The sequence below is a fragment of the Musa acuminata genome, chromosome BXJ2-3 (assembly GCF_036884655.1).
Source record: "Musa acuminata AAA Group cultivar baxijiao chromosome BXJ2-3, Cavendish_Baxijiao_AAA, whole genome shotgun sequence".
Lineage (NCBI taxonomy): Eukaryota > Viridiplantae > Streptophyta > Magnoliopsida > Zingiberales > Musaceae > Musa > Musa acuminata.
This window is the reverse complement of record NC_088340.1, coordinates 39,445,276-39,471,536: the sequence shown is the minus strand read 5'-3', so window position 1 is coordinate 39,471,536 and position 26,261 is coordinate 39,445,276. Positions and strand designations below refer to the sequence as shown.

Below are 26,261 nucleotides of genomic sequence, written 5' to 3'. Positions count from 1 at the left end.
AACAGGATTGTTAACGAAGCTCAAATTGCATGTTGGTGAAGGGAATAGAGATAATACATTTATTTTGGTTAATGCAGATAATACATTAATATTATTTATTTGCAAACTAAGTGTTCTGCCTTTATTGGGTGGTTTGGATGGAATTGAAGAAAAGGGAAAATGGAGAGAAAAGATAAACGACATGATGAACCTTATGCCCGATTCCGAAAAGTGGAAACGTTCCACCGAAAATAACCAAAACATTTTAAAAAGAATTAAAAATATATCATTTAAAAAATATAAGTTTTCTTTAAAAGAATTCACCTGAGATTGTTCTCAATACCTTCAAATATGTTGATAAATTTATACTTTTATTAAATATATCATGGAAGATCATTCGTAATGCTCAACAGATCTGTCTCTAACATTGGTCCCCTCTATCCTTTGTTGCAATTGACGGAGTCTGGGTGCCGATATCTCCTATCACGACCAGTGACTTTCAAGCATGCCATCGCGCTCGACCTCACAATTGATGGTGAGGGCTTCATCGTCATAAAAGCCCTCGACCACACATAAGCTGAGGGTGAAGGCCGATGGTCAATGCCCCCAATTAAAGCGAGGGCCAACTCATCGAAATTGTATACTTCCGTGGGTGTTGACAACTAATGACTAATGAGCATTAGTACGAACTTAACCAAATATAACGATGAGAGATGGAGGAGGTTGACGATGGGTATTTAGAACACGTAAGCTGAGGGTGGCACCGTCATCCACCACCAAACGTTAAAATTTTTTTTTTATCTTTTTATCTTTTATTTTTATATTTTCGTTGGTAAAACTAACATCGTTACAATAAATGAACGACCAATATAATTTTTTAAAATATAAAGATCAAAACATTAAAAACAACTCACTACAAAGGCAATATGTAATTAACCCTATACCATTTGAACTAATATTCAAGCAAAACTAAACAAGGCACCACAAAGCACTTGCCTACACACAAAGGCCGTCATAATTATAGGGCCGAACCCTGAACGAACCCAATTTTGTAGTTTGGACCAATAGACATTTTACAAGAATTTAAAGGAGACAAACGACATACAACTTGTAATCTGCATGTCCTCTTAATTCAAGGAACCTGCAAACTTGTGCCTTGTATTGAAGAAAAAAAGATGTGTTGAAATCTCCGGAACTCAGGAAAGGGACCCTGAAAATAGAAGACACCAAGTTGAGTATCACTCTTCTTTTGAGAAATAGAATCACTCCTGCAGAATGTCTTCAACTCCACTAGGCAAAACTTCTACACAACATCTAATTATCTTTGCCAGATTTTTTACCCTTCTTCTGTTTCTGCTTCAATTGAGTCAATCCTGGAGCTGTTATCTTCACATTGCTCACAATTGCCGCAACCAGTTCTGGGTCTGTACATGCTTTCATAAGTTCCTTCTCCCGGTTCGTCACCTCAGGCATATGATTAAACAAATTCATCGTGGTTTTGGCAGCTGATAAAATGACAGGATCTCAATCATGTTATGACGAGAAATTCTCCCTTAAACACAAAAATAACCATATAGATACCATAATTGCGAAAAGCAAAGCATACCAGCAACAACACATACAGTCAAATACATGCCCATACACACATACAGGTATAGAGAGTGTCACTAACTGCAGATAGGATATGTTCGTATTTGAAAAAGAGAAATAAAAAAGGTCATAATATTATTTAGCACAACAAAATACACCTTTATGGGGTTATAAACACACTCAAGTAACAGTCGATAGAAAAACAAAGAACTATTTACTACTAAGATGGTTACTGCAGGCTGCTATGAATATCAATACTGATGCAAATCTAACTTATAATCTTTCTGACCAGAAAAACAATTTGCAATAGGTACTCGGAATCTGCTAGCGTTACATGTTTTTGGATCGTTAATGTGCAAGTCACAGATGTTAATCATTGCAACAACAAAGGAACCCCATGAATTATTTACTATCCCTGTAGCTACAAACTGTCTGTATTATACTTGTACCTTTATACAAGCCACTCTAAAAAAAGTAAAACTTATCAAAAATTTACAAAAAGAATCCTGAGAATATCTAAATGGAGGCTACTTTTGCATTTCCTAAACCTTCTCATGCACCTCTATGAAGTCATGTTAATATGAAACTGCACAAGCTCCAAAATAATTACATAAAAGTTATGAAATATTACATGATACATGATGTGGTTGAAGAACTAGTTATCAAATAAATAATTAAATACCACATGTTCACGAATTGAAACAACAAAACCTGCTGTAACAAAATTAACTCCGTGACCATTTCATACCAGAGAAAGTTGTGAACAAAGAAATATATGTCAAACAAGTTGTTTCATGAAACAACAAAAATTATTGAGACAACGTCATATATATATATATATATATATATATATATATATATATATATCCAAGTTTATTATTATTTGAAAATAAAACCAGGAGAATACCTTTTCCTTTTTTTGCAGTTCCTGGAGTTATTTTGACACGATACTTGTATGTTTGCAAGGCACTATAAGGTCCACAGACAGGTACTGCATAGAGCAAAATGTCACCAGGAAGTGGATTGCCAATTAAATAATCCAAGTCATTCAATTTCTCTCTCTCTTCTTCTCCTATATCATGGATGCCATCTTCCTCCATTGCAGCCACATCCATTTCAATATTAGCTTTATCTGGTTCTGCACTCAGAGGATCTCCAGAAACATTGCCATTTGCTTGCTTAGCTTGATACGTATATTCCTGACAATCCTTAGACAGGTGACCAGCCTTTTTGCATTTATAACATATTTTGGAAGAGTCGTGTTCATCTGCATCCCAACAAAGGTTAGTGAACAAATCCGTCATCTGAAAATGATTGCAAATCAAAGAATGTTACTTTTCTAGCATGCACAGAATCAGTTACAAAAAGAAACTGAGTGTACATAACTACATCTCACATAGACATGCATCATTAATGCCATTTAGTTGCTATCAGAGATAGAAATAAAGAGCACAAGAGTACATCCATCATCTATCATGAAAAATAAATCACCAAAAAGAACTTAACAAAATTAATACATTCCAAATGTCAACATTTTAAGCAATTACAATTAAGACCAGAGACAAATTAATTTTCAAGCATAGCAAACATGCAAAAGTGCCCACCACAAATGGTCTTGTTGGTGCAGCTAAGATGGAAAAGTACATATCCATGTGAATAACATGGATTACAATAATTCCATAATAACTTACCAGTCGATGATCTGGTTAATTTTCCAGCAACAGCAACATGGTTATCTGATTCCTTTTCCTTCTGGGGAGCTTTTCCAACTGACTGAACCATAAAAAACATTACAGGTTAGAACAAAAACAGGGAAAGAGTCAAGTACTAATTCAAGATAAGATCCCACATGACCTAAAAGAATTTCAATTTAACTTACTGCAAGTAAAGCCATTCGAATTCTCCTTTCTTCCTCATCCTGTTCTGCATACTTCTCCTTAATCTTCTTATGTTTGCCCCTCTGTCCACGTGCAAACTTCAGATTAGCTGGCCTTAGCTTCTCACTACTATCTAGCTGCAAGTCTACATTGTTCTCTTTTACTTCGGAGACATCTACTATATCGGCAGTGCTCTTCTGGCCTTTCTTAAGTTTTCTTCTTTCAGCTTTTGATATGTAGGGCTTCTCCCTTCCTGCAGCTTTTTTGTCATCATTTATATGAGCCTCCACTGGTGTTGACTCGTATGAATCCAATCCAGAACTTTTACTTGACAACTTAGCAGGGCTAGGGCCAAGGCCAAGAGCCTTATCAAGAAGAAGGTCAAGTTGGGATGAACTAGAATCATTTATGTCAGAGAAGCTTCCAGCATTAAGATCTCTCTGGTTGCCAGCATCATCTTGAGAAAACTCCTCAGATGGATTTGGAGCCCTAAAGTCGGTAGTTAAGGCAATAGAAGTAGCATCAACTCCAGACGCACTATCTACTTCCACACTAGGATGATCCCCACCACGATTCAAGTAATTTTCTGACTCCTTATTTGTGTCTCCTTCACTAATAATCTCCTCATCTGAATCAGAATTATTCTGCTCTCTGCGAGACGCCACTTCCATTTCATGAAGACCCTCATCTTCTCCTCTCACCCTTCTCTCATTTATATGTGATGCCAGGGAACTCTCATCCAGACGAAACAGAATACCGAAGCCCATAACGAGAGGGTGCGGGGGAAGAAAATTCTTTTTACCACGAATCATGAAACTGCCTACTGTGAGATACTCTCCTGTGGGAGCTGTCTTACTAACTTGATGTGGATATACCCACCAGGCACTTGTAACAATTTTTGACTCCCATGCTTGGCTGTGACAGACCTGCAAAGATAAATTGTCTTAAAACCTTCCAGTTACCTAAGGCTCTTAAACTACCAAATGATGTTGATATATCACTAGCACCATATAAAGCAAATTGAATCAATAACCTAATGTTCAAAAGAAAAAGAAAAGACAAATATTTATACTAACAAATAAAAAGTGAAAAAATGTTGGAACTCACAGTAAAACATCCTGCTTGATTTAACGTCAGAGGTGGTACTGGATTATCTGGCTTGTGATTCTTGATCACAGTACTAGAAGCTCCATGCAGGTCCGCATGCACATACCTATATTACACTGAAGATCAGACATGTTGCCAGAAGGTAAATTCTTACAAAGCTTCTTTTATCTGATACCACAGGTAACCATCAGAATATTATTATGCTAAAAGAAACAAGTAGCTGGACAATATATACTAGTATGGCATCACATGATCACAAATTCTAAACTTAATATCATGCAGCCAAATATAACAAGGTTGGTTTAATCATTCTGTTGTCTATCTGGCATTGTTAAAAATTAAATCTTGATCTTGGACCAAATTCAAATTACACCCAGCATAATCTGATGTCTTGTATTAAAGGCGTGGCAGGAAATATACATTTCTTGCTAAAATCCTATTAACACTCTTAATACCTATGGGTCCCCTATGCTGTATTCAGGTTTTATTTGACTTCGATTTCAGTTTGAAGTATAAATCCAGGCTTTAAATATTGTTGCATTCTCCAGCTGTAATCTTGTCAAACTGGCATTTACCCATAGATATAAATATGCTAGGCTTAGGCCTTTGTACACCATGAAGAATAATATTACGCAATCATTGGATACGTTTGCATCATCAGTACATTGGTACATTGGTACACCAGTACAGTATCAGAGTGGTATGGGACAGTCAGTCTACTTTTGAGTAATGTCTCACTGGTTCACTGCCGGATGTATGTTGGTTGTTGGCATGTCAAAACACCTCCAAAGCATTCCCCGTCTTAAAGTTAAATTGTCATATCAAACTTGCAAATGTCAACATTTGTTATTTAATATTTCTAGTTATTAGTGATACATATCACTTTGGCACAGTCTCTACGCCAAGAGAGAATAATCTGAGCATGGCATGAAACACCATGCCAATACTGAGTTCTGGCAGACTAACACTTAAACCTGTGACCCTAACGCTGCAAGACATAATATGAGTATTGAAATAAAAAAATATCCAAAAATTAAACTATCTAACATTAAAATGAAGGAATTTTACATTGCACAGCATTTAAAAGAATACGCTGAGGCTATCAGAGAAAGGGAAAATTTTAGATGTTTACAATGAGATAGAGGGAGGGAGGGAGGGAGGGGAATAACTACCATGAGATGCATCTTGTTTAGAGACTTATACAAAAATTGGTCTAGATTTTATGCAACACGATGTGACTTCACACTCATTCTTGACATGCTATATTATGATCTTGAACATATAGAAAAGGTGTTGTAAAAGATTTTCCTAATGTGCACCAAATAACTCAAGAAACAATTGCCTAAATGAGTGTATGGTGCTTTTAAGATAAACAAATAACTAAGGAGTTATTAAAATTCTCTCTAAACAGAGTAAATGTTGAGCTAAATGCTACAAGTACCAAACAAATACATCAAACTTTACTCACAGATCTCCCTTGGACATATATCGCTTAACTATCATCTCATTTTGTTGTGCATCACGACCACTTATGATCAAATAATTTTCGCTGCTGATAAACCAGTTGAATTTCTCAAACCAATGCACTTTCCGCATATGAGAAATTGCAGCAACAGTCTTCTCCTGCAAATACAGTGACACAAACCTGAGCAGCCAATTAAATGACATCAATCAATTTTTTTAAGAAAGAGATTGAAAGTAGCAAATGAACTATGAGAATGTAACTCCAAATTATAAGCCCATAATGCAGCCAACATATTTATCAATAATTAAAGTGTTGGTCAGGCACTCATATTTGATGATACCACTAAATGTGTACAGATTCCTGATATTTTGTCAGTAAGTAATATGAATTGATGGTTTCTTATGTTGCAAAAGATCAAAGACATCTGAAAGTTTAGAAGCATCCTGAGTGCTCAGAGAAATAACATGTGAATTTCTAATGAATATGACCAATACGTAATATTTCATAAAAAAGCCGCTTATTTCTCAGTGTTTCAAATATTTAATAATTCAAGGAACATCAAATGAGACCAAAACCCTGTTCACAAACGTGCTCACATGAACACTTACAGGACTTGCTTGTTCCAAACTTCATAATTATAAATATACTAAAGAAGACCACAATTTGTATGTCCAGGGCAGCCACAGTGAGTAACTCATACAGCACATCTACATGTCACCTCTGTTTGTTAAGTCCAAATTGAGCCTTAATTGTGTGACTCTTTGAGGTATCACATTTACAAAGTTTAGTTCAATGAAGCAATTTAGACTTGTAACAAAAAATAAAATCAGTTATGCATTTACAGAATCACAAATCATGAATTAGATATATGCATGCTCGTCCCAAGCAAAAAAGAAATAATTTATAATAATCTATATGGTCCGTGGAATACCTGAGCAAGTTGATGTCGAGTTTTCTTCTCAGCAGCTTTGAAAGCCTTCTCATGCGCTTTAATGGTTTTGTCCTGCTTGTTTTCCTGTCTTTTCTTTAATTCATACCAGCGGCAAGCATTGGCATGAGCAGAAAGAGCCAAATCAACCTCAACCTAAAAACACCATAGCTGCCATTAGCAAAGCTGTCATAGTTCCTAAATGCTCTAAATAGTAAACCATAAAAGTTTCAAGAGGAATGCCAAAGAGGACAAGAAGATTACTGTCAGAAATTACCTAACAAAGTAGTACAAACTTATGGACACACTTATTTCCTAGTTGATAAGTTCACAAAAAATTGTGATGAATTATACAATAACTGATATGGAGTTATTTGGTCCTTCTGATACCATACTCTCGCCCACAATACTTGAGAAGTTTGTATTCCCAAGGGTTTTTCATGGGTGCTTTTTATTATACAATCCACGTAAGATACTAAACCCAAATGCTGATTGAAAATCAAAATATTTGCCAAATAGCATAGTCAAATAACACATATAACAAAGAGCATTCATTACAGAATTTGTAGAACTATTGGTGTCAAATGAGGGATAAAAGGAACATGTTCATGGAACACCACTTATAATGACTAACAGTTAATCCCATTAAGAATCCACATAGGGAAAGAGCCACCTAAGCCGTATGCAGGTGTTTGATTGAACACCTGGATTGAAACTCCAAAAAATGGATATGCATGGAACAACTCAAGCATCTACACAGGACAAGGATAGTCATTGTCTCTTGAATAATCAAAGCCCATGTATTTGGAAAACAGAACCCTATTTTACTAAAGGACAATTGATAAACATCAGTGACATATATATAGGACAACCACATTAGATGACTTTGCAATTCTTGTTAAGGTCAAGGACTTCCATGGACATACTTTACAGTGAAAGATGCAAACATTAATACTGCTGTTTGAGAGTTATCATTTAGTTTCATCTGCTAAACCTTTTAAGAGAAAAGGAGCAACAATTTTGCAATAAGAAATTATAAACATGCAGCCACTGTATTTTACTTTGTCATTCTCCTGAACCGAGCCAACCCGGTCGGCCCAAACAAAACAAAGGAATACCAACTAGGATTGGTAAATCGCTGCTGACTTGATTTTCACATATATGTGCATACACATATATATAGTAGAACAATAAAAAAGCAAGAGAAGAAAATTAGGAAATCGGTATCTTAACATCTCCTGAATTCAACTATAAAAATCCCCTGCAGCTCTGTTTCTACAGAAAGTCACTCCCTAAAATAACCACTGACTCAGTTTCTGATATAAAGATTTCCCAAAATATAAAGCATTATAGCAGTTAAGCAGCACTTTTAATATTTTCGAGTCCTAAGAATTTTTTTTAAGCAGAACTTTTAATGTAATCTTTGATGCAGTGAAGGAACATAGTAATGTCCACACAAAAATACTTTACAAGAAGTAACTTGTAGCAGGCTGTATATACACAAACAGTGTGATGACCCTGAACTTCCACCAGTACCTTCTCAACAGGAGCAGTTTTCTCGTCATCGTCCATTTCATCAAGGTTGTTACTTAATAGCAAAGTAATACAATTTCTTTCAAGACGGAGCTTGTCAATTAGACCAGCAACAGGATTCCCTGATTTTCTCTCTTCCTTTACCATACGTGCAAGATCCTCCCAGTTCATACCATTTGCAAGAGCAACACGAACAGCTATAATGGCTGCATCCACATCTTCCAAATTGTACTCGATCAATTCAGCCATTTTGACGGAATAATCAACTTCCTTCTTTAGCGCATGGACACGGTTTTCCTGCATTACAATAGCAAATGGGAAAACTAACACGTGTACTACAAAGATATTTTCTTTGACAACATCTAATATTAACATGTGTTCCTTCCTTGTTATCATAAGCAACAAGATATAAAGGCAAAAGAAGAGGTGTGTGTTTCTCCTGCATCTCTTTTGTGCAGATGGCTTCATCCTCATCCCCTTCTTTTTGTTTCTGTTTATTTTTTTTATTTCTGTGGGAATGTGATGCTAATAGTCATAATGATGATGTCATCATCATTATGTCCATGAAGATAAATTCATTCAAGAAGTATTTAAGAACCTGATCCAGGCGTATTTTATCAAGCTTTTGCATAGCTGATTCTTCTTTTGCCTTCCGCTGCTGTTCTCCCCGTTGACTTTCAATTTTACTGTAAAACTCATCTAGTGCACCATCAAATGTCTCAAAATTCATGCACTCCCTTGATTTAAATTGGTTCAATAGAATAGGACAAAACTCATCATAGACCTGCACATGCAAAGAAAATTATACAATAAGGTTTACCAAACAAAAAAAAAAAATCAATATATAATCAAATGACCACATTAAAAAGAACATCTTCATGCTTTGATCAGCTTAACCATGGAAGTGATTATAATTAACATAATACCAGTGTCATGTTACTTAAATGAATGTAAGCGAATAAAGTTTCCTCCCATAATCCAATGTGTATGTTCAAGAACAAGAGGAGTGCACACTTACCTTGTCCATAGCAGACTCTTGTGGGACTACAAGATCCTTCTTCCCACTAGTTTTACTCTGCATTAAAATGTATCCTTCAGGAACTGTAGGACCATATATAACATCGGCAAGCCAGTCTTCAAACCTTGTGACAGCTTGTGCCAAAACCTCAAAATTATCTTCATTAATTTTTCCATCAATATCTTTACCAACTTTCATATTTGGAAGCAGGCCAGCATCCAAAATTATATGCTCAGATAATGCAGGTCCATAGCTTAATGCCTCCCCAAGAACGGTCTTTAATGTAGTTTTATTTGATTGATTTTTACTACTGGCTTCCTTGTTTGAGGCTGGCAAGTTCTTGCTCTTACAACCACTTTGATCATTAGATTTGTCACTTGTGCCTTCAGTAGCCTCAGAAATTTTGTTCTCATCAGCTGACTTGAAAGGAATAAGTGCTGACTTTAATTTCATTAGGTTAGTTCTTTCAAAAAGACGACAAGACTCCACTGGATAGCGATGGCGTGACATTATCACCAACCCCTTGTCATCATCCCTGCAATAATCAAGTATATAGTTAGAACTTCCAAATGAAACCAAAAGTTGGGATGCTCTGTTGTAGTTTGGATACTGAGAAGCCTTGCACATTAACAGACATCATAAACAAAAACATAAATTGTTTCCATAAATCAGAAGTATCATTTCCACAAATTATATCCAAAACCAGTGTAAACCCATACTGGATATAAGAGGATAACTAAGTTGCTAAAGTGGGGTCTCCTTCCATTAGTTTGTTCTCAAGAATTTTAAACCAGTGGTTTAAATCAATTAAGTCAATATGTCGGCTACCACAAAAGGGCCATTAATTTGGCATGGTAAGGGACCCTAGTAGGAAAGGCCTACCCATAGTTGGGATTAAAGGCACATCACTAAGCTAAGCTGGATCTCACATGAATCATGTTAAGGTTTGATTCTAGACTATGATTTGGACATTGACAAGGAAGTCGTCTTAACTGGGGAGATTGTGACGCCATTAACTTTGTCTACTATAATTAATTTGAGTTTAGGCAATTGGCCACTATCAAGTTGATGGAACAGTTACCTCATCAGACCATATCGTAATAGTCAATGCCAGACCGAGATTTCAAACCATGATTAGAAATACTATACTGTAAAAACCAACTAGCACTACAAAGTTAACAACCATTTTTGAAATTCACATCTTTGAAAATTAATAAAATCAAAGCATCAAATACCAATTTATGTTAATTATTTCATGCTATGGTATAAAAACAAAATCAGAAACCAATATTCACACGATAAAATAGACTTTAAACATCATAGCCATGATTACAAATACTACATTGCAAAAACCAACTTTCATTCGAAGTTAGCAACCATTTTTGAATTTCACATCTTTGAAAATTAATAAAGCCAATGCATCAAGACCAGGTAATCTCAACTTTTTCATTCCATGGTATAAAAATTAAAAACAAACAACAAAAATCGATATTCACACAGTAAAACATATTTTAAGCATTATCACCAATATATTGTGCAAAAGAAACTGTGAAACAAGGATATGAGAAGAACCTGTGTGAGCGGAGAAGTGTCATTACAGTAAAATCAGAATCTGTAAGAAGAATATTTCCTTGGGCATAGAGCTCCAAAATAACATAATGAGCATTGCTACCTAATCCAAACTGAAATAGAACAATCTGTAGATTAAAAGAACAACATCATTAGAAATCCAACTGGCTAGCGATCAAGAATTAGCTATAAGCTAAACAAAAAAGTGAAAATAAGCACCAAAACATATAACATATTTTTGGTTATCCAAGATAGTTCCTTCTATCTGTAAAAGTAATTACAAGGAGTAATTACACGGTCATATCCAAGCTGCCGAACGTCTTCAAGTCTTCTTGTTCGTATATGTTTCCTCAGTTTTAGAGTAAATCCAGAAGGTGTCGTATTTTTGTCCCTATATAATTACAAATGCGCCTAAGGTGAAGAGATACATTTAAACAGAAATAATGGCTCCCCAGAAAATAGCAAATCTACAAACGCAGAAAACAAATAGCCTCACCGGACATACTGAGTAGTGTGCAACCTTACACCACTTTCCATCAAAAGTAACACCTTCTCACTCTCCCCGGACTCTGTAATTCCGCTGCTATTCATCAGCTTGAAGAGATAAGTCTACAAATGAACATTCATCAGCACGACATGGAGAAAGTGAATGCCATTAAGAAGTTAAAGTGACAAAATTAAAAGAGATATAGAACCAAAACATTAGCAACAAAAAATGTACTCACTTTTGCATAAAACAAAATATAATATGTTAAAAAGAAGGAACACATAGGGCATCACTTCTGGGCTTCCTGCAAAATTCTGTGCTATGAAGATAAGCTTGATGAATTATATGGTGATCCTCCAAGTCCACATTGATAAAACCCAAGAAGCAAGTTTACAATTTAGCAGTTGCCATTTCACAATAAATTATAGTGTTTGTCCTGCTGCTTATGATGATATGATTAATAGATCATCCAACAACAAGGTGTTTGCATGGATGTAAATGAGGCGAAGGTTTTAGAGGTTATCAGATTCAGATGAGGGCATTAATCAAACGGTGTCAAACGTTCACACAGATGCATTCAAAAAATGTAATATGATACATACAAAATCATCATCATTATTGCTAATAGTACTTGCAGAAGTTGGATTAGATGCTTCGATCAAGTGGGATAAGAAAAAGGACACAATGATAAATGAAGAAAATATTTTCCATAGTAAATAAACTAGTGGATCAAAGTAGTCATCCCATGAAGAATAATTTTGACCTCAGAAGGCAATATACTAGCCATGAAGTTCTTGAACTAAAGTGGCAGTGAGCCTCGTTCCACTTGGAAATTAATTGTCAGGCAGAAAACCTACATTTTGATTTACATGGCTTTAGACTAAGTTCATGACATGAACAATCCACTTTCTCTTTAAATTTTGAGGTATATACAACGACAGTAGCGGGAAATATATAATGCTAAATTTCATCAGTGCACATACAAACCAAACAATCAAAAGAGGATTGAAGAAAACAAAATTAGAAACTGAAAAGGTTCATCGGGCAACGGCATTACCATCAAAAAGAGATGGCGTAATTAAAGCCTGAAGGAAACAACCAAACCAACTTGGAATTAATTACAAGAGAAGAGAAGGGAAAGATACGGGACACTACATGAATTAGGGCTTTAATCGAATCGCGGGATTGGGATTAGGTTGCCCACCTTGGGTGAGATATCATAGACGTTGGCGCAGCGCATTCCGATGAGCTTGCGGAGGCACTTCAACTCCGCGGCCACATCGGCCGTGTTCATGCGAACCTTCACCATCTTTTCCTATCGACAGACCTATGTTCCGCCTCTCCTATCCTCGACTCTCCCTCCTCCTCTGCTTCGTGCCCCCCACGCCCTTCCGCAGATTTCAAGGGAGCTCCTGATCGGGAAGCAAAGAGTGAAAGCTCGATGGTTGTCTCCGTGGAGTCGTGGCTGCGAGACGAATGCGCGAGGAACTGGCAGAAGGAAGGAGCGGTACCTCAACAAGATTGCTCCTCGAGGTGGTAGTGTGGTGTCTAATCGGGTCGTGGATAAACTTAACCCGTTTATGTCCAGCTCATAGCATTAGGTGCACGACTTTGTTCCATATCAGGGTCCAATAACGGGTCGGGTTAAATTCTCCTTACAATTCACTAACGTATAACAAAAAAATCCATTCATAAAAAAATATAATAGTATTAGAATAATAGATATATAAGATATAAATGATGGTCTATGGAATATAAATATGAACTATAAAATATAAATACAAGGACCGGATCGTGTTATCGGATCGGAGCTTGGACCCAAATACCCGAGTAAATCAGATGCGATCCGGGTTCTACTCGTGTCCACGGCTGGTGCAGTTACGGCGCCTGCGCCCCTTCATGGTGACGGCCCTGTCAAGCCCCGTTACTCTCGTATGTTCCCTCGACGTCCGGGGCTTTCTTGAATCGGTTCTAGGGTTTTGGATTTCCGGAGAAGTCCAAGAAAGGAAACCGAGGGTACACTCCCCGTTCCCCATTTCGATTACTTCATCGTGATTCGTTTCCTTCCCGTTTGATATCAGCCTTGCGAAATGACGGTATGTGCAGTTTCTGTTGATTTTTCTTGGTAGATTTCGTCGGATTTTGACGACAACGGTTTGTCTTTGGCTTTTTTAATTGATTTTATTTCTTGATGATGTATTTGGTCTTAGGTGGAACGGCTGCTTAAAGATGAAGCTACCGAGGAGAAAGGAGATCGAGCGAGAATGGTGTGCAGTCTCTTTGATGTTTCTTGGATCATACACGATACTGACACTAGTGTTCCTTTTTCTAGATCAATTATAGCCACAATATCATCCCTTTTCCTCGCATATTCACTTTTTTGAGTTTGATCTTGTCTGTGGCCTCTATAGTAAAACATACTTTTGTTATCAGCCATAATGGTTATGGACGGGTCTGGAAAGTGGATATGTGATTTGCTTCTTTTGTATAATTGTTCTTCTTTTGATATAATAGAATTAAAATAGAGAGTCAATGAGGACAGAGAGTTATTAGATGTAATATGTAGGTCATGATATAACCATTTCTCAAATTCAAGCTGGTCGAGCATCTCATGTATCTGAACCAATACTATGCTAATCTTTCTGCATGTCATAATTACGTATGTTTTAGTGTCAAGAAGTGAACCCAGAATTCTATACCCTGATTTATTTAAGACTGGTTGGAAATGCGCTTGTAAACTTGATATGAAACAAACTGAAAATTCTGTGATCCTTGATTGGATAACTGAAGCTCCATTTTTTTATCCAGTGACTATAGATTCGGAAATAAAACAGGTGCTTGACTGAGTTTTAAAATGATATCGGTCAGTTAACAAAATTGTAAAGCCCAAATAAATATGAGTTGTACATACATATATAGAGAATGATTAAATTTGGTTAGAAACATTGGTACTCACCAATTCCAGTCTTGTTTTCGTTATGCAGATATTTTCTCATGTTTTTAAAGTGGTTACCTACCAAACGTTGTATTCCATTCTACTGATATGACCTTTTTGAAAATTTTCTCATAATTGAATGTTGGCCATGATTTTTTTTTAAACTGCAGGCCTCATTTGTCGGTGCCATGGCAATTGCTGACTTGGTCAAGACAACTTTAGGTCCAAAAGGAATGGTATACTCTTTTACGCTTGTTATATTTTTTCCTTTTCTTCAATATGTTCCAATCAATTAATCCTGTTGGCTGCCGTGTCTAATGTGTAGGATAAAATATTGCAATCAACTGGTAGAGGACACAATGTTACTGTTACTAATGATGGTGCAACTATCTTGAAATCTCTTCATATTGACAATCCAGCTGCTAAGGTCCTTATTGGTATCCTTTGGTGTGCCTTATTGTTCACTTGATTGATTAGTTCGTGGATTTTGTACACCATCACCTTATTGGTATCCTTTGATGTGCCTTATTGTTCAGTTGATTGATTAGTTTCCTGGATTGTGCACACCATCAAATGCTTATTTCGCATCTCAAACTTGCATAATTTAATTGACTTCTTAATTTCTAAACATGATTATGAGTCAGTGGCTTCCCTGAGAAAAAAAAAAAAAACCTCAACTTTAGCACCAGATATCTCGAAAGTTCAAGATGACGAGGTTGGTGACGGGACGACTTCTGTTGTTGTTTTGGCTGGAGAGCTTCTGAGAGAGGCTGAAAAACTAGTCAATAAAAAAATTCATCCAATGACTATTATTGCAGGTTTGTGTTAGCATCTCTCTAAATATTTTCTGGATGCCAGTGATATAGTGCTTCAGCACATCTTAGGTATAAGATAATATTAAAATTGTCAACTTCGAGTATGATATGTTGTATTGTACAAGTAGCTACTCATATGTATTCTTTACAATATTACTTTTAACTGTGATAAACTGATACTTGATACCTCAAAGTGTTTGCCATTATCATATTGGATATGTTAGTGCTTCTAGGGATACATGTTAATTTGTTAAATGCTTCCTTAAAGTATCTGATCTTTCATTAATTGAAAAAGATCGGCTTGTTTTTAAGACACTTAGGTTATATTTTGTGTACAATTTTGGGAAGAATTCTATTTTTAGTAATATTGATAAAAAAGGGCAACTAGGAGGTTATATGATTAGGTAATGAATAAATAAGAATCTTTCTTTTATGTTCTGAGTATCTTTATTATATTTTTGAAGTATTACATAACTAAACATAGCTCTCTGAAGATGAATATGTTAGAAATTCCAGTTAAGTATTTCTTATCATTTATCATGATATTTAGTTACATATTTTGACTTTTTTTTTTGCAAGGCCAAGTTATTATTATATCTGCATCATGTTGTATCGGTGTCCTCTGCCTGTAATGTGTACTGAGATCCTAGATTAGTATCTTGTTGTATCATTCTACCCATTTCTATTCTTGAAAATTTTCTACTCTTACAAACAATTCCTGAAGAATAGCACATTGAATAGTCTATAATTCTTGTCATCTTGGTACATGTGTTGGGAAGGAGGAGAAAATATCACTTAGATTGATAGTATATGGTGGTCTGCAATATAGCAGTTGGATGGTAATCAAGATTTTGAGTGGGTACTTTTAGGGACAAAATATGGGCACATTTTTTTTAATTCGTGAATTTTGTATGTTCCTAGACATATCTATAGTGTTACATGGTTTTGCAATGACTTTATGGTGTCAGCAGTTTCACACTGAAATCGATGATCTGTTTGTCATTTTACTTTCTTCACGTTGTTGACTATAAAATTTCATGGTGGACTGAAATTAATTAGGTAAACTGACAAACTTATATATTTATTAAATGGTGATTCATTCTAGAGAGGTTGGAGTGGTAATCAGGAATTTGAGTGGGTATTTTTAGGGACAAAACATGAACAAAGCATTTTTTTTAAAAAAAGGGAAGATATTTTCATTACATTAAATGGCGTACATGGCGCTCACACGTGGACTCGAACCTGAGATCTATAACTTGTGCAACAATGCACTAACCAACTTTGGATGTCTCAATAGAGACCATGTGAACAAAGCATTTTTAATTAATGATCATTTGTATGTTCTGATGCATACACATATGATTACATGAGATTGTGCAATAGTGTGTTTCACACTCTGAAATCAACGATCTGTTGTTTCATGATTGCTTCGTTTATGTTCTTGACTACAATATATTGTGGTGAATTGGAATTAATTGATTAAATTGAAGTACTTTTATAATTGTAATATCTAAATCCTGTTCTTGTGAGCATGTAGGCTACAGACTGGCTGCTGAGTGTGCACGTAATGCTTTACTGCAGAAGGCCAAGGATAATAAACAGGATCCAGGTATCAGTTATCTTGAATGTGTACATGTTATACTGAAATCTGTTTCTTAGATCAAGGTTTTTAACTTCTTAATTTTCTTTTGAAACAAATGATAATGCAATACATATGACTTGTGCCTGTTGGTTAAAAGGATGAGTGAGATACTATCTCTAACTTTACATTAAACTTTTCCATGTTTAGCATATATGATTGATTATTTGCTATTTTTATGTTGCAGACAAGTTTAAGTCAGATTTGATGAAAATTGCGATGACAACCCTGAGTTCGAAAATACTCTCCCAGGACAAGGAACAATTTGCTAAACTAGCAGTGGATGCTGTTCTAAGGCTAAATGTATTAAGAATATCATAATGCATGTTTTGACATATAGGTTCATCATTTATTCTTTCCTTTTGTGTTTGACAATTTCAAAATTCATGTTTTGCCTCTACTTGAGGTAGTAGTCTCCATGGAGAGGTGGAGGGCTTATTTCATGGCTTCAAAATCAGTACTTTAGTTTGTCAGGATAGACCTGCTTTCCGCTGCATATGTTTCACTTTTGTTATCTGAGTCCATTGTGAATGTGAAAACTTATTGATAATAGTTTGATCTTCATATGTTTTCCTTAGAAGACTTTCTGAACACAGCACATTTGACACTAACATTTTTGTTAAATAGGTCCTCATATATCTGTATGTCTCTTAGTCTATAAATATGTATAATATAGGTATTTATAATATATTCATGTATATATGTTGGGAACACATACCTGCACTTATTTGAGCGGTCGAAGAATTTGATAAAAATTCTACCTCTTTTTATTTTCAATATGTACCAATGCTTTTGAAACTGGTGAATCAGGTGGTTCAAGTGGTTAAATATTTGGTCCGAGGTTTCAAATGCTGGTCTGTATGCATCTGTACTAGGTTGTATGATATCAGTAGGTGATATTTTTTTTTACTTTTTATAGCTGGTGCTAGGTGGTATAGATTGCTACACCATCTGATACACAGCATTATCAGAATTGGTAACTGATCGAGTTTTAAAAACCATGTTTGGCCTTAGTTTGTAAAAGAACTTTTTGCAATACTGATTTCAGGTTGATATGAACTGCAATTAGTTTTCAGCTATTTTGCATTCAATGGTATGGTTGCTCTCTGACATCTTAAACCGCTGCCATCACTAGTTAAACCTGCCTGAATTTCATAGTGTTGTTTTATTTAACAGAAGACAAAAATGTTCAAGTGCCTTTTTGAGGAGTTATGTTTTTGAGGGAGTTATACTTCCAGTGTTTAAACTGGGTATACCTTAATTATGTTCTTTCAAGGGTCCATGCATGTTTGGTAGCTGATTTAAGCTTCGTGTATGATGTTGCATATCATGTAACATTCTCTTTATTGAGGTCAAAATTTTGAACTGGTATGAGGAATATGAGAATTCTGGTCATAATTAAACCTGTTAGATAAAAATTCCTTTTCTCTGAATTGTCAGGGCAGCACAAATTTGGAGTCTATCCACATTATTAAGAAGGCTGGAGGTTCCCTTAAAGATTCATTTCTAGATGAAGGGTAGGTATCTCATAAAAAAATCTTAAAGATTTATGGTATATAATCTGTAATCTAATAAATATTTGTTCTCTGAATACAGATTTCTATTTATCATTCTAACATGTAAGCATATATCTGATTCTGTTGCAAATTTTCTTTAATAACTTGAAAACAAACAACATTAATGGAGATTAATAGAGAAGACCTGAGAAATTTATAGTAGTAAGGGAATCGGTGCTTTCATATCTGAAAAAAGTTGTTTTCCACTGCTCGCATAAAGAAGCATTTTAAATTCCAAACTTAAGATTTGGTAGTGATATGCTTTTGTTCTCTAAACATGAGGCCCTTGATACTCTGGACAGGTTTATTCTTGACAAGAAAATAGGAATTGGTCAACCAAAACACATCGAAAATGCAAAGATTTTGGTGGCAAACACTGCCATGGACACTGACAAAGTTAAAATATATGGGGCTCGAGTTCGTGTTGATTCAATGGCTAAAGTTGCAGAGATTGAGGGAGCTGAAAAAGAGAAAATGAGAGAAAAAGTGCAGAAAATCATAGCTCATGGAGTCAACTGTTTTGTCAATAGGCAGCTAATTTACAACTTCCCCGAGGAACTTTTTGCTGATGCTGGCATTCTTGCCATTGAGCATGCTGACTTTGAAGGGATTGAGCGTCTAGCCTTGGTAACTGGTGGTGAGATCGCATCAACTTTTGATAACCCAGAGTCTGTAAAGCTTGGACACTGCAAGCTGATTGAGGAGATAATGATTGGTGAGGACAAGTTGATTCATTTTTCTGGGGTTGAAATGGGTCAGGCATGTACAATTGTCCTAAGAGGTGCAAGGTATGTCTTTAAACATAATAGTCTTCTATTTTGATTCAGATATATCCCGGGTGTTTGTAGCTTTCTTAGTAGCTACTTTCTAATCCATGCTTCTTCCACACAGCCATGGAGCCCTGATGCACATATTTTATTTGATATTTTTCCTTCTTTGGTGTGGAGATGGGGATTTTGTTCTAAGATATCTTATATTCAATGTCATGATTGGTTTACCTCTAATGTTTCAGCTTTTTCCTCATATTTCCATCATTCCGAATTATTTTCTTATGCCAGCATTAAGAAGTGACATCTTTGCATTCTTTAAGTATCTTCCTGTCTGTAATGAGTTTCCTCTCCATTTTATGATTGTTTTAGACTATTTTTATCATTCAATTTTCTTATTTTTCCACACTGTAAACTTACTTTTTCTTTTGACTGTTATCCATTCTCTTTATAATCAAACTTTGCATTCTACAAATTGCTCAAACTTATGTGCATTATTAGCTCATTCACTTTTGACCTGCATTTATGGTAGCACAGCCCTGCTTACGCCTATCCAAAATGCAAATTCTTGCTCTGCCTCTGCTTATGCTCTCCTCTTGCCAGAATTTTTGTAATTTTTCTTTGTGAAATTTTTGTCCTCTTGATGTTGATTTCAATGTCAGTTGCATGGACAGTTGTCCAGAGCTGAGTTTATGGAGTTTATTGAGTTTGAAATTATCAGCTTTCAGTTTGATATATGAAGCTGTATGTTTCAAAAAAGCAAAGATTTTAGGCAGATAATTATGTTAATGATAATAGCCTTTTTTTAATTATTTCTAGTTCCCATGTGCTGGATGAAGCAGAAAGATCGTTGCATGATGCCCTTTGTGTGCTGTCTCAGACAGTGAATGACAGTAGGGTCTTGCTTGGGGGTGGATGGCCTGAGATGGTGATGGCAAAAGAGGTAGATGACCTTGCACGTAAGACTCCAGGGAAAAAATCTCATGCCGTTGAAGCTTTCTCACATGCTCTCCAAGCAATACCGACAATCATTGCTGACAATGCTGGTTTGGACAGTGCTGAGTTGATCTCTCAGCTTCGAGCTGAGCATCACAATGACACAACTAATGCAGGAATTGACATCATATCTGGTGGTGTAAGTGAAATACGGTGGAAGCGTCTTTTCATGGTGTTAAACCTGTGCTTGAATTTTAATTTCCACTGATTTAAATTTCATGTCCCTGATACAGGTTGGAGACATGGAGAAGCTAGGGATATCAGAGTCATTTAAAGTAAAGCAAGGCGTGCTCTTGTCAGCAACCGAGGCAGCTGAGATGATATTGAGGGTTGACGAGATCATAACTTGTGCTCCACGAAAAAGAGAGAACAGAATGTGATGTTCATAGGTCACCTTAACCTTTAGCCGAGGCATGCAAGCAACATTTTGTTACTTTACAATGTTCTAACATATTATTATTTATTTTCTGAGGGATGAGTTCTTATAAAAACAATTCACGGAATTGTTCTGTACAAGGTGTTGGCCCCCCAATTTTCACGCTTGTTACGCTGATGGTCCATAACGAGTCACATATTGAATTTTGATTATAGGGTTAGTGATTGCAACATAAATGCAGGCTTCTGTAAACCCTTCTATTGTTGTAGCTTGACCAGATCATCTGGGAAAGATTTTTCTCTAAGGCTGTGGTTGGTCCATCTCTCACTATGACTTACCTCCTATTTGTGCTATGCTTCTTGCTGTAAAAAAGTTTTAGGTGCTTTGGTTGTGGATTACTTAAGTTTGTGCAGCTTGAACAGTTAATCCAGGATACTTTTACTTTCGATCCATCTGAATTCTTGCTTGTGGTTTGGCTGTTTGCCTATTTGAGTTCTGCAGCTCCTTGTGTTACATCGTACCATTCCACTTGAATTCGTTGCTTTGTGCAGAACTATGATGATGACCTCCATTTCTATTTTTTTTTCTCCTTACTAGAGAACAGTTTTCCCATGTAGGTAGTCATAATTATGAGTTATGACTATTATGAGATGCCTGCTATTATGAGTCATGATCTAGATTGCAAGGCAAATAATGGAGGAGATGAATTCTAACGAAGAATATTTGTAGCAGATAAATTTCCCGATCTCTTCAAAGACGTCTTAACCTACTTCATGTTTTCCGAGAATGATTCCACGTTTGTAACTGGTCGAATCCTCTAAACAACTTCGTCGCCCAAATCAGGTCAAATCTATAATAAATGGCACATCAGAAGAATCTTTTTGGTCTTCCTCTGATATCAGTGAAGTGCCAGGAAGACCAACGAAGTCCAGTGTTAGGCCATCGGATAAGGCCCACAGGTAATGAATGTACTATTGGTACTCGAAGACAAATAAATGCCAAGTCCTCCTGTTCACTAATATTGTGCATCCCGAGAAGAAGAAAATGAGTTTGGTGATTCTTTTTGTTGTAGGCAACTCTACCATACCCATGCCGAACTCTGATGAAAAGAGGACTTAGGTTAGCTGTCTAAGACAAGGAACCATCATGATTCTTCAGCTTGCAACAGCAAAGATTGCCAAGATTAAGGGGCTTGCCAAGATCGTATCTATTGTTTACGTATAGATAGGATCTTTTATGGACTATCACATTATCGAAATATTTCGTATCTTCTTTACTTTTTTTTATGGACTATCACATTATCGAAAGATTACATATCTATTTTCTCAATATTTTTTAATTTTTATTTTATCGTTTATAGTGATCATACGTGTGATACAAAGAGAGAAAAAATCGAGTGTGTCTCCTTCAGATCAAATGATAATATAAATTCAAATAAAAAAATTTAAATTATACTAAAAAATATATAATCATGATGTTGATATATATCTGATTTTAATTTTAAGATTTATTTTATTTTTATATTAGAAGCATGATTAGATGATGAGAGGAACGACAGGGGAGTGATGTGGTCCTGGCTTTTCTGATGTCTATTGCTTAGACATAGCAGTGGCTTTCTTGTTTCCTGCAGGACTAAACTAGTACATCACCATCCTCTATTAATCTTCCCTGCCTCCTCTCGATCGCTATTGAGGCCATGGCATCTTCCAGGAGACACTTCCTTCTCTGTCTCAGCTTCATGCTCACTATCTCTGGTGACTCCAGCGAATCTGACAGGGTTCTTGATCTCCCCGGTCAGCCACCAAGCCCACCCATCTCCCACTTCTCAGGCTACATAACAGTGAACAGAGAGAACGGGAGGGCCCTGTTCTACTGGTTCTTTGAGGCTCAAACTCTGCCGTCAGATCGACCTCTTCTCCTCTGGCTCAATGGAGGTTGTGCATAATTTACTCTCTCTCATGCATCTTGGAGGTTTATTTATGTAGGCGGATGCTGGTTTTTGGGACATGGAGATGATTACCTCATAAATGTGTATCTCCTACCCTGTAGGTCTTCATCTCATTCAATGTGTCGCTCTTGCTTTACAGGTCCGGGATGTTCATCAATTGGCTATGGGGCAGCTGTGGAACTAGGACCTCTAAGGGTGAAGAGACATGGAACAGGACTCGAGTTCAATAAATACGCTTGGAATAAAGGTCCTTTTCTTCTTTAATTATCATGCTTGCTTTCTCTGTATCAGTCCAATTTTATCGTATGAGTTCTCCTGGAAAATCACTTGAATAATTATTGATTTTTTTTCTTGCTATCAGAGGCCAATTTGCTGTTTTTGGAGTCTCCAGTAGGGGTTGGATTCTCTTACACTAACACATCCTCTGATCTAACCAAACTAGAGGATGGATTTGTGGGTAAATAAACTGCTAATCATCTGAGATATGCCTCTGATCTATGTTGGTTTGTCCAAGCAATTGCATCAGTGAGATCATCCTCATCTTTTGTTTGACTGTTCCAGCTGAGGATGCTTACAGATTCCTGGTCAACTGGCTGAGAAGGTTTCCACAGTACCAGTCCCATGACTTCTACATAGCAGGAGAAAGCTATGCAGGTGATCACAAATCCACTTTCCTCCAATTTGATCTCTCAGCTTTATGACATCAAGAACAAAAATAAGAAAGATAAAGATCATGGCCTTCAATCATCGCAATGCAACAGAGCTGTAAAGGTCTCCTGTCTCCTGCTCGTCTGTTGCAGGTCACTATGTGCCCCAGCTAGCTGAGCTACTCTATGACAGAAACAAGGACACAAAGAACTACCCATACATCAACTTCAAAGGCTTCATTGTGAGCGCCATCTTTCCATCTCTAGTTTATGACTACCTGTAACGTGAACATCTAGCAGAATTCGAAGTACATATGCATATAAGCTTCATCTTTTGGCACAAAGGAGGGATGCCGTAAATTATGGAAAAACATGCATATTTATATGGTGGATTTCTGTGTGTGTTGCAGGTGGGAAACCCTGAGACAGATGAATACTATGACTCGAAAGGGTTGCTGGAGTATGCATGGAGTCACACAGTGGTCTCAGACCAAGTTTACAGGCTTGCAAACCGAGTCTGCGACTTCAAGCTCTTTAACTGGACTGATGAATGCAATGATGCCATGGAGATGGTCTTTAACCAGTACAAGGAGATCGACATCTACAATGTTTATGCTCCCAAGTGTACTCTTCCTCAATCATCATCTTCTTCTTCGTTTGATGAAGATAATGCCAAGGTGACTCGGAATGTACAGTTGTCGATCTAAAAATAGTATGCTTCTTTGTAAGATTAGGATATGAATTCTGAGAGATGTTTTTGGAGTTGCAGAAAAGCTTGATGAGGAGGATTAGAAGGTATGCGGGGTACGATCCCTGTTTCTCGACCTATGCTGAGGAGTACTTCAACAGGGTTGATGTGCAGAGATCACTCCATGCAAATGTCAACGGGAGGTGGAGTGTCTGCAAGTGAGCTCGTCTTCCCCGCTGCTGGATATTGTCTCCTCTTCTTCTTCTTCTTCTTCTCCTTGTCTTCCTGCAGGGTAAATGATGCCATTTTGTACTGTTGCAGTGATTCGATACTGAGAACATACAACTTCACCGTCTTCTCTGTCCTGCCCATCTACTCCAAGCTCATAAAAGCTGGGCTGAGGATATGGCTCTACAGGTCTGTGCCTCTCGTTCCCTTCCATTTGTATCACATGACTGCAAAGATTCCACCAGCGTCAGAGAACTGACATGTCGGTCCGTGAGCTACGCTTGTTTGTTTCCTCATCCGACCACACATCCATCCTCTGATCCATCTGGCCTTCTGCAGTGGAGACACAGACGGCAGAGTTCCGGTGATTGGATCAAGATACTGTGTCGAAGCACTGCGTCTTCCTCTCAAGTCCCAGTGGCAGCCTTGGTTCCACAACCATCAGGTCCGCAACCATCAGCCTCTGCCATGAACGATAGCTTTGATAGAAATGGATGATGGATGACTGACTCAGTTTGGCCAAATACCTGGGAACTTTGTTCTTGATTGCAGGTAGGGGGAAGGTTTGTGGAGCACCAGGGGTTGACCATGGTGACAGTGAGAGGAGCAGGTCACTTGGTTCCCCTCGACAAGCCACAGGAAGCACTTGTGCTCATCAACTCCTATCTGAGGAATCAACAGCTTCCAACACACAAGTGATGCTCCATCCTCCCACGAAACATTACAAAGCAATTCATCTTGATTTAGAGAATTTTGATGATTGAGCGAGCAAAAATTCACTGCAAGAGAATTTTGATGATTTCACTGCAAGAAGCTTGTGAAATCTAAATTTTGTGGTGATGCTGCCCTGCCGCCTTCAATTTCTCAAGGATTTCTATGGAAGAGTTCAGTATCTGTTCTATGATGCTAATGTAGAAGTATCAGTGGCCTAAAGATTGAAACCCTACTCCAGTGATCCATCCTATGATCCAATCAGTAGACTAATCTGCATGAATCCCTGAAAGTAGATTATTAGCACACTAATAAAGATTATTATCTTCATAATTAACCAAGAAAAATGCTTCGGAAACACCATAAACATAGGCAATTACTACTGAATTTATAATACTTGACTATGGTGTGTTTTTCTAGTAAGGCTATGTGGATTTGAATTAATGATATGATGGTGTACTGCTACTAACATGGGGTTAAGTATTATGCATCAATGATTCAAGCTCAATAAAATTAATGATTCAACGGAGGATCATAATAATTACTAGGAACATGTGCTATGTTAGTCCTTGATGAGAACGTTAAATCTATCATTTTATAACGGTGATTAGATCCTCCATTGTCAAGATCTTTCACATAACCAAAACTAAAACTCTCATCTTACTGCTGTGACCTGAGTCTCAAAAAGCTAATTGATTTAGCTATCTCATTGGGTCATAATAATTGATATCTGGAGGAGTCCACCATTTGTTATCATGCTGGTGATTAATCTGTACTATATTGATCCTTGATGAAGATGTAAAACCTGCTATTATATTGGTCCTTTGATGAAGATGTGAAACCTGCTATCATAGTAAGATTATTTTGCACCAGTGGTTCCATCTCAATAAACATGTAGAACATGATACTGCATTAGAAGTAGATCAAGCTTCATCCTCTTTCACAGACCCAAAACTATCTTGTCTAAAGTTGGCATTGCTTTCAACTTACTGTTGTGATGAGTCTGCTTTCTTCTCCTCTGCCATGGTCTTTGCTTGGTTGTTGTTAAGCATTATCATTAATCTTGTGTCCACCAGTCTGAAGCATGGAGACAAGCACAGGAGGGAATAGTTCTGGAGAAGGAGAGAGAGAGAGAGAGCCATTAATGGTGGCTGTCACTGGTCTCACTGCCACCTGGTTGGAAAGACATGTGTGTTGGCTGGCTTCCCTTGCACCACATAGGCCAAAATGCCAGCCTGGTGATTTCACACACCAGTATGAAGCTGAGGCTAAATATATTTGTTTCTCTGTATATGTTTGTGTATTTGCATAATCTGAGAGTAATATTCTTGTACATGTTATCAAACTCACCAAAGTTGGTAAGCAATTATTTATTGTAGGACAAGTAGGGCATTAAGTCTGA

General features: G+C 36.8%; 3 protein-coding genes across 3 annotated transcripts; 2 read left to right on the top strand and 1 right to left on the bottom strand.

Moving 5' to 3' along the window:
• Window positions 1-832: 832 nt before the first annotated feature.
• On the bottom strand, window positions 833-13,104 carry LOC135586738 (uncharacterized). Its single transcript, XM_065100760.1, has 14 exons — window positions 12,758-13,104; window positions 11,563-11,675; window positions 11,361-11,457; window positions 11,070-11,194; window positions 9,498-10,032; window positions 9,078-9,263; window positions 8,483-8,776; window positions 6,950-7,102; window positions 6,022-6,176; window positions 4,554-4,659; window positions 3,449-4,372; window positions 3,261-3,342; window positions 2,477-2,836; window positions 833-1,484 (listed from the first exon to the last, which is right to left on the bottom strand). The coding sequence occupies exons 1-14, from the start codon at window positions 12,860-12,862 to the stop codon at window positions 1,294-1,296; spliced, it is 3,426 nt and encodes a 1,141-aa protein (XP_064956832.1). The 5' UTR covers window positions 12,863-13,104; the 3' UTR covers window positions 833-1,293.
• Window positions 13,105-13,441: 337 nt separating this feature from the next.
• On the top strand, window positions 13,442-20,941 carry LOC135608178 (T-complex protein 1 subunit beta-like). Its single transcript, XM_065100759.1, has 11 exons — window positions 13,442-13,649; window positions 13,764-13,820; window positions 14,659-14,724; window positions 14,814-14,925; window positions 15,178-15,306; window positions 16,841-16,912; window positions 17,130-17,245; window positions 18,383-18,459; window positions 18,801-19,286; window positions 20,085-20,400; window positions 20,495-20,941. Exons 1-11 carry the CDS (start codon window positions 13,644-13,646, stop codon window positions 20,639-20,641), a joined length of 1,584 nt encoding a protein of 527 aa, XP_064956831.1. The 5' UTR covers window positions 13,442-13,643; the 3' UTR covers window positions 20,642-20,941.
• A 1,289-nt stretch (window positions 20,942-22,230) lies between these two features.
• Window positions 22,231-25,094, top strand: LOC103978922 (serine carboxypeptidase-like 26). Its single transcript, XM_009394881.3, has 10 exons — window positions 22,231-22,571; window positions 22,725-22,832; window positions 22,947-23,042; window positions 23,147-23,239; window positions 23,386-23,474; window positions 23,643-23,909; window positions 24,002-24,138; window positions 24,242-24,337; window positions 24,488-24,593; window positions 24,701-25,094. Exons 1-10 carry the CDS (start codon window positions 22,334-22,336, stop codon window positions 24,845-24,847), a joined length of 1,377 nt encoding a protein of 458 aa, XP_009393156.2. The 5' UTR covers window positions 22,231-22,333; the 3' UTR covers window positions 24,848-25,094.
• The last annotated feature ends 1,167 nt before the right edge of the window (window positions 25,095-26,261 follow it).

What these genes read in the sequence shown, in the direction of transcription:
- LOC135586738 (XM_065100760.1), bottom strand. Translation starts at nt 12,862, where the DNA reads ATGGTGAAGGTTCGCATGAACACGGCCGATGTGGCCGCGGAGTTGAAG. An exon ending in CTCGACATCAACTTGCTCAG is followed by an intron (nt 6,177 to 6,949) that starts GTATTCCACGGA and finishes CTGTATTTGCAG; the next exon opens with GAGAAGACTGTTGCTGCAAT. An exon ending in TTCGAATGGCTTTACTTGCA is followed by an intron (nt 3,343 to 3,448) that starts GTAAGTTAAATT and finishes TTTATGGTTCAG; the next exon opens with TCAGTTGGAAAAGCTCCCCA.
- LOC135608178 (XM_065100759.1), top strand. An exon ending in AAGGAGATCGAGCGAGAATG is followed by an intron (nt 13,821 to 14,658) that starts GTGTGCAGTCTC and finishes TTTAAACTGCAG; the next exon opens with GCCTCATTTGTCGGTGCCAT. An exon ending in ATTGTCCTAAGAGGTGCAAG is followed by an intron (nt 19,287 to 20,084) that starts GTATGTCTTTAA and finishes AATTATTTCTAG; the next exon opens with TTCCCATGTGCTGGATGAAG.
- LOC103978922 (XM_009394881.3), top strand. Translation starts at nt 22,334, where the DNA reads ATGGCATCTTCCAGGAGACACTTCCTTCTCTGTCTCAGCTTCATGCTC. An exon ending in TCAACTTCAAAGGCTTCATT is followed by an intron (nt 23,475 to 23,642) that starts GTGAGCGCCATC and finishes TGTGTGTTGCAG; the next exon opens with GTGGGAAACCCTGAGACAGA. An exon ending in GGGAGGTGGAGTGTCTGCAA is followed by an intron (nt 24,139 to 24,241) that starts GTGAGCTCGTCT and finishes GTACTGTTGCAG; the next exon opens with TGATTCGATACTGAGAACAT.